At 34.8% G+C, this 7,940-nt stretch overlaps 1 protein-coding gene across 1 annotated transcript; it reads right to left on the bottom strand.

The window, feature by feature from the left end:
• Positions 1-3,039: 3,039 nt before the first annotated feature.
• On the bottom strand, positions 3,040-6,066 carry LOC145164036 (uncharacterized). The gene is made up of 3 exons (XM_079082762.1): positions 5,573-6,066; positions 3,388-5,136; positions 3,040-3,286 (listed from the first exon to the last, which is right to left on the bottom strand). The coding sequence occupies exons 1-3, from the start codon at positions 6,064-6,066 to the stop codon at positions 3,040-3,042; spliced, it is 2,490 nt and encodes an 829-aa protein (XP_078938888.1).
• Between the last annotated feature and the right edge of the window lie 1,874 nt (positions 6,067-7,940).

The raw sequence follows: 7,940 nt of genomic DNA on the forward strand, positions 1-7,940 counted from the left end.
CGGTTAGTGAAAAGTGATTGGACCTTCCTTCTCCCCATTTCCATTGCTTCCTGACATCTCTTTATGAGATTGATATTTTGGCATGCAACAACCAGGCTCTGAAACCAAATGTTGGTATTTTGCAGGGGCAATAAAGTCTTTTCAATACAAGAAACAGGGGACAAGATGGTGAAATGAGCAGGGGACAATTCTTGTGTGTCACAGGAAGGGTAAAACTGGAAAAACAGCTTTAATGAAGAACTGCACAATGAACAAGAGCAGAGAAGATTGATAAAGGAACAGGGGAATAATCTGAGGCAAAGTACTACTGTTTTATTCACTGAACTGTAAACACAAAAGTGGGGGATACATTCCAACGTACTCTTGCCCTTCTACTTATACTAAGACTTAGCAAAAATTAAGGAACTAACTTGACTACATGCCAAAGACTAGGAATACACTTACTGGAACTTTGATTTATTCAAACATCAAAACCAAAACACGTGCATTAAACTAAAAACTGAATTAACTTTAACAGCTGCTGGAATAAGGCTTCTACAACGTGGTCGGCGACCGGAGGTGAATAAAGGGGTGGCGCCGATGGGAGATGAAGTTGCGGCTGTTATCCCCCTAGGGTTAGGGTTTCCAGCGACATGAGGATATATATACCCGCCCATATGCCATCTTTACCATAATTACAATTATGGTCCCTCCCCATGGGATCTTTTCAGTTTTAATCCATTATTTACCCTTTTACCCCTAATTCTATGATTTCCTTTCATAATAAATCCCTAAATTACCAATAAACCCTTAAGCCTTCAAATCTTTTCAATTTATGTCCCGAACGTACACTTTTAACCCTCGACTTTTAAAATTCTTCACAAATTAGTCCGGGACTTATATTTATTAATTTATTTATTTAATAAACAGGGTGTTACATTATTCACATATTTTCACTCCAGTTTAAACGTCCGTCATTTCCCTCCCGATCAAACTGCGGGGGGATGTTAGTGTATATTGTATACGTGTGTATATTAGCCCACTATTAGTTTTATTGTAATCGGCCCAACACCTTGCATATACTCTATATATTACCTTGTATTGTATGTTTTCGGTATGAAATGAGAATCAGATTGATTGTCATCCAATAATAACATTAAGTAAAAAATTCATAAATACGTAAAAAAAAATACCAAAATACTTAACAATACTTAAAAAAAATACATATAAATTTATAAAAACCATGTTTATATATTTAAAATACATAAAAATATGTAAAAAAACTATATAAAAAACTTTAAAAAGTAGATAATTACATGAAAAATATACCAAAATACATAAAAGTACGTAAAAATACTTAGAATTTTATATAAATACGTAAAAAATACGTTTATACATTTGAAATACATAAAATACGTAAAGATATATATAAAAAAATGAAAAAAGAAACTTTAAAGAAACTCATAAATATGTAAAAATACTTAAAAATACATATGAATACATAAAAATACTTTTATACATTATATACAAATTTTTAGAAAATTTATAAAAATGTCTCATTATTTTGGAAAAATTGACGATGTAATTGACGATGTGGTCCGATGACATGTACAGGTCAAAAGAGGATAAAATAAAGAAATTTGTTAGTTTCTTGGGTTTTATATATAAAAAAAAGTTTGAAACTTAATCGGTAATTTTCTCAAAATCATGAGAATTTTCTACAAATATCCTTGTTAGATTAGTTACATTAATCCCAAATCAAATGTATCGGCTTTCTTAGTTCAGCCTTGTACTCAAATATTTACTTTAGTGGTTTTGCCAAACTCTCACCAGATTGCTATTTTGGCGTTTAGGTCAATTGCAAATTGTTTCAACTCTTTTGTATAAACTGAGAACATAACATTTGCCAGTGTTTGATTTTCATAGAAATAAGCCTTTATCATTGCTTTATCAACCACATGCATAATGTACTTAAGGGATTTAAAGTCTCTTTCATGCTTGAAACTCTGTTATTTTCCCTGTATTAGATCATCAATATGCGTGTTGTGATAAAATTTTCATTTGGCTAATTTTCATCTTCCCTTTTTATAGGCAGATACTAAATGGACAACCTAGAGTGTAAGATTAGGTAATGGGGAAAAAATTACCGTATGATTGGCTTGGGTTATTACAAGATACAGAAGATTTAACTGAATAAGTAACACTACAACATTCTTAAAAAAAATCTTGTGTTGAGAATACATAAAATATATGAATTAGTAACACTCAACCACATAAACTGAAAATAAAATCACAGCAAGGGAAAGCAGCAGAGTCGAGAATCCATATTATCAGTTTAAAGAACATACAGTAGTTAAACACTTAAACGTTTTTTTTTTTTTTTTTTTTTTGTATATACAGTAATACAATACGGTCTTCTTATGTTAGTGTTAAGATTCTTCAACATGTAATTCATAAGAAGCTTGTATCAAGAGTTAAGAGGAATTGTAATTGAAACCTTCTGTATACGTTTTGCAAAACCCTATTGAAATATGTATTTGAATTTGTATTTATTTGACATAAAATGAATAATATTTTTTATGTTGTATAAAATTAATTTACCAATGTTATTTTGCTACTTTTTACATGTATTGGAAATCCAAGTGATGGAAAAAGTTGCTAAATTTCACCTGAAAAGATAGCTAATGCAAATCCGTTGCTAAACTACAAGAGAAACTTGTGTAGCTAAATTTCTAGAAGGATTGCAATTTTCATTGACTTATTTATCTACTACGTAATGACATAAGAAAACATATCCAGAGTATCTTAACAAGAAGGAATATAAATGCTGATATAAGAAAACGTATCAGTAGTATCTTAACAAGAAGGCAGTTAAATGCTGATGCAAGAAAACATATCGGTAGTAGTATCTAACAAGTATCTTAACAAGAAAGCATTTAAATGCGGGTATAAGAAAACATATCTGTAGTATCTTAACAAGAAGGCATCTAACTGCATAAATATCATAGGGTGCATCCTAGGAAACTACAGAAAAATAAAGAACATTGAAAGTACACTATATTAGGCCTTCATCAACAGATTTGAAACTTGGTGCATCGATGGCCTTTCAAGTGGATTGTAGTTCAAACATGCTCTTGAGACTCTCAATACTGACATAACTTCTTTCTCAACTTGGGATGAGGGAGGCGGTATCCGACTGTCTCCCACATTTGCTAACACCAGATGATCATCTGATAATGTTGATAAAGATGTTATGAGTTCTCCAGTATGCTTTCCCATGACCACTTCTAGTGCAACAACTCCAAAGCTATACACATCACATATCAACCTCACATGATTCTAACGTAGAGTCGTAGATACATATTTATGTACATTGTGAAACTTAAGAAGATGTAGAACTACAATCACAAGATTTTGTTACCTGGAGTGATATAACCATAGGTTCCTGCTACTGTGGTCCAGTTTGATGAGTCTAGCTTTAAAAGCTTGGATGTGCCAAAATCAGAAATGCATGCCTCATAATCAGAATCGAGAAGGATGTTGGATATGGAAATGTCTCTATGAATTATAGGAGGTGTGCAATCGTGATGCATATAAGCCAAACCATTAGCTATACCCTTTACAATATTTACTCTTTTCAACCAATCCAATTCTTTTGCCAAGACATCGCTTCTTAAGATTGATCCAAGGCTTCCCTTTTCATGGTATTCATAAATCAAAATTGAGTTGCGGGCATGGGAGAAATATCCATAGAGTTTCACTATGTTTCGGTGCCTTATGTTCGTTAATGCCCGTACCTCATTAAGGAAACCACTATGATCAACATTCTCGGATGATGAATGAAGTTTCTTGACAGCAACCACATTGTCAGGTTGTAGCTTAGCCTTGTAAACAATACCATATCCTCCTGTCCCTATACAGTACGCTTCATTGAAATCATTTGTTGCCTTCAAGATATCATCGAACACTACTTTACCATCAAAACTTGTAATATGGAAATAATCACCACTTTCTTCTTCCAATGGTTTACGTGGAGACTTTTTCCATTGTTGTCGATAAGCAATGAATCCATACGTGAATAAACCAAGTAAGACTACCCCTATAAGGGGGAGCATAATTACAAGGATGAGCTTCTGACGAAAGGGATCGTTTTTCTTCTTCATAATTTGACTTGTACAAAGTTTCACTCCCGTAACATTTCCACACAAACATGGATTGCCTTGTACGGACGCATTCAACAAGTTGGGGCTCTGTGGAACCGGACCTGTGAGCTCATTGTAAGACAGGTCAATATCAATTCCACCATGCAAATTTGTAAAAGCATTAGGAATAGAACCAGATAGCATATTGTGGGAAAGATACAATTTCTGCAAAGTTTGTAAAGTTTGAACTTCAGATGGTATCTCTTTTGTGAACAAATTCCAAGATAAATCAAGTTTCTCAAGATGAACTAATTTACCAATCTCGGACGGGATTTTTCCACTGAGCTTGTTATTACTAAGATTCAGGTAATTGATTTGTACCCATTGACCAATACTTCTGGGCCTCGATCCATTCAATCTGTTTGTGGATAGATCTAGTACAAGGAGTTCATGGAATGATGCAAGCTCCAGAGGTATAGTGCCTGAAAGTTGGTTATTAGACAAGTACAAATTCAGCATACTTTTCATCTTCCCAAATTCCACAGGGATTTCACCTACCAACTGATTGGAAGAAAGATCAAGCCTCCATAATTGAGTTGAATTTTTAAACTCTGATGGTATGCTGCCACTAAGCTTATTCTGGCTAGCGTCAAGATCAGTAAGAGAGTTCAAATTCCCAAGTCCAGTAGGAATGGGACCAGATAATTTATTCACATCTAGGTACAGAAGCTGTAGGTTACTCAGGTTTGCTAGAGATAAAGGAATAGAACCACTAAGTTGATTGTTACTTACTACAGTGAGAGACTTCAAATTTGCTTCGGGAACAAGAACCATGTCGAGAAGTGGTTGAGAAAGAGTGGAGAAAATCCACATTTGAACAACGGCATCCACCTTCTTCCATTCAGGTGTGGTAGGAGCCGAAGTGGTTTCGCCATAAGTGTTGTTGATATGATCAGAAGCATAGTAAGCTTCACAGAAGGTGGAGAAAAGATGGCGCCAAGAGTCGTAATTGAGCCTTTCAAGATCGAGAATCAAAGGTAAGTGAGATTGATATTGTTGATGCTAAAAACTTTATGAGGTGGTGATATAGGAGGCGTCATCGTGAATGAAAAAGATGAAGAATAGGGTGGTCGGCGGAGATGCAATGGATGCCAGGGTAGCCGCCTGTTTTAAGTTGAAAAGAAAAGGAATGGAGATAATTATGGAGAGGAATTAGGGAAGGTAGGATGTGATACCATATTGAGGATGATCACCAATTGAATCTTATTGTCTGCATATAACGAGAGATACAAGGTATATATACATGATTACAATAAGGCTAATATATGGGCTATATACAAACTATGTGGGCTGCATACAAGATGTGCTACATGAGTACATGTACATTCACTAACATCAAATTCCCAAGTTCAGTAGGAATGAGACCAGAAAAATTATTCTTTTATAGGTACATACACTGTAGGTTACTGAGGTTTTCTAGCGAGGAAGGAATCGAACCACTTAGTAGATTTTGGCTCACATGGAAATTAGTGAGAGCCTTCAGATTCCCAAGTTCAATAGGAATTGGACCACATAATTTATTCTGATCGAGGAACAGAAATTGTAGGTTGCTCAGATTTGCAATTGATGAAGGAATAGAATCACTAAGTGTATTGTTGCTTACGAGAAGCCTAGTGAGAGACTTCAATTTCCCAAGATCAATAGGAATGGGACCAGATAACTTATTATGAGCCAGATTCAGACGATATAGGTTGCTCAGGTTTGCTAGTGAGGAAGGAATGTTGCCACTTACTTGATTCTTGCTCACCCGAAGAAAAGTGAGAGATTTTAAATTCCCAAGTTCAATAGGAATGGTACCAGATAAATTGTTCTCATCAAGGTACAAATGTTGTAGGTTGCTCAAGTTTGCTAGTGATGAAGGAATGGTGCCACTAAGCTGATTCATGCTCACCTCAAGAAAAGTGAGAGATTTCAAATTCCCAAGTTCAATAGGAATGGCACCTGAGAGTTGATTTTGGTACAAAGAAAGGACAAATAAAAGATGTCAAAGCACCCAATACTGAAGGGAGAATTGAGCTTGATAGATTGTTTGAGGATAAGTCTAGGAACTCAAGTGTGATCATGCTTCCTATTTCAGGTGGGATTTCACCAGAAAACTTATTCTCTGAAAAATCAAGATAGACAAGTTTGGACAGGAGTCGGATGTGGGATAGGGCCAAAGAAGTTGTTTACAGTGAGATCAAAATGTGTAAGATTTTGTAGGAAAAAGAATGAAATTTGTTGAAGTGTACCTCGTGTTAGAAAAGAGGGGTAAAACACTTGGAAATCCTGAGAATTGTGTATAACATTTTCAGATTCAAGTATTTGGGTGGTAGTCTCAATCTTTAATCGGATAAGACTCAGAAAATCAGAGAAATAGAAGAGAGAATATTAAAGATGTTATGAAGAAGAAGAGTAGCAAAACTGATTTCTAAAATGATCATATGACAAGAAAAACTTTCGGTCTTAAAACTGCCACATGACAGTTTTATGTCCTAAAACTGTCCAAAAACGATCATAAACCAACTTAAATCCGGGTCTAGAATATGGATCACAAAAACGGGTGCATTTACCGATAATCCGGATTTTTTATGCATTTTTAATATAGCCACATGACAACTTGACCCAGCCACGGGCTGTGCCATTGGATCCCGCTAGGGGTTGCTGCCCCTTAGACCCCGCTCCCAGGGACGCTGCCCCCAGACCCCGTTTGCTTCGTCCCTAAATAGCAGTACACTTTTAAAAATGAGGGTTTGGGTATCAACAAATTAATCATATTACACTTAAATAATATTAGTGATGTAAAATCACCAACACCTTGTAATCCAGATGACGTGAGGTTCAACTTCTGAACCATTCAGCATTGCAAACTCCTCCGAACCAAGAAGTGCATGGGATCGATGCACTGGAATTCATAGGGAGGAGAATCCATGAAGAGAATAACAAATTATTTGGGATTTCAAGGCTTGCTTTCCATTTAAGAAGATTATTCCAAAGAAGCATAAGCAGAATTTGGTATTGGCAAGAGTACTATAATGATTAGTAGAGTTAGAGAGAAAGCTAGTAAGTTTGAAGAAGACATTATTTTCTTTGCCATGTTGTGTTTTTGAAAAATGAGGGTTTGGGTATCCTAATTTATACTTGAGCAGCCCTTTTATCTTGTTTATTTCATTTCCTTTTATTTGAAAAACTAATTTATGGCAATTTCATATTTTTCCAGAAGGGGTGTCTTTGATGTAGAAGCGAATGTCCTACTTTTCCACAAAGGACTTATTACACTTTGAATTGTATTCTTCATGACAATCTAGCTATATAAAGGAAAAGAAAATTAAAAGATTATTACAAAAGAAATTTAAAATAATTGGTTACCAGAAAGACGTAATGTAAAATGTCAATGTTGGATTTAATATTGTAATATATATAACTTAACTGGATGATCAGTTGGACATATTTATTTTTGTTTTCTGATAAAATTTAGTACAACTTTCATTTGATTTACTTCAGAAATAAATTATGTGATACCAATAGTTAGACGATTGTGATATCCAAATTGCGTGAATGTGTCAATGGAGATGGGGTCGGATCGATATGGCATTTTAAGGAAATCTAATAAATGAGTGATGATGATGCATTCCTTGAACATTTGAATGCAACAACATTAAGATAAATACGAGGATAAATGGCCGTTGATTCTTCCACTGAGAATTTTGATAAATCCACTGAAATCATAAGTGTCATGACAAGTATGTATTTGTTTCTTTTGCATTCGATACATTTGGT

Source organism: Lactuca virosa, chromosome 3, assembly GCF_052849685.1.
Source record: "Lactuca virosa cultivar CGN04683 chromosome 3, Lactuca_virosa_CGN04683_v6, whole genome shotgun sequence".
In the NCBI taxonomy this organism is placed as follows: domain Eukaryota; kingdom Viridiplantae; phylum Streptophyta; class Magnoliopsida; order Asterales; family Asteraceae; genus Lactuca; species Lactuca virosa.

What these genes read in the sequence shown, in the direction of transcription:
- LOC145164036 (XM_079082762.1), bottom strand. Translation starts at nt 6,066, where the DNA reads ATGAATCAGCTTAGTGGCACCATTCCTTCATCACTAGCAAACTTGAGC. An exon ending in CTCAGTAACCTACAGTGTAT is followed by an intron (nt 5,137 to 5,572) that starts GTACCTATAAAA and finishes CGATCTTGAAAG; the next exon opens with GCTCAATTACGACTCTTGGC. An exon ending in ACTCCAGGTAACAAAATCTT is followed by an intron (nt 3,287 to 3,387) that starts GTGATTGTAGTT and finishes TGATGTGTATAG; the next exon opens with CTTTGGAGTTGTTGCACTAG.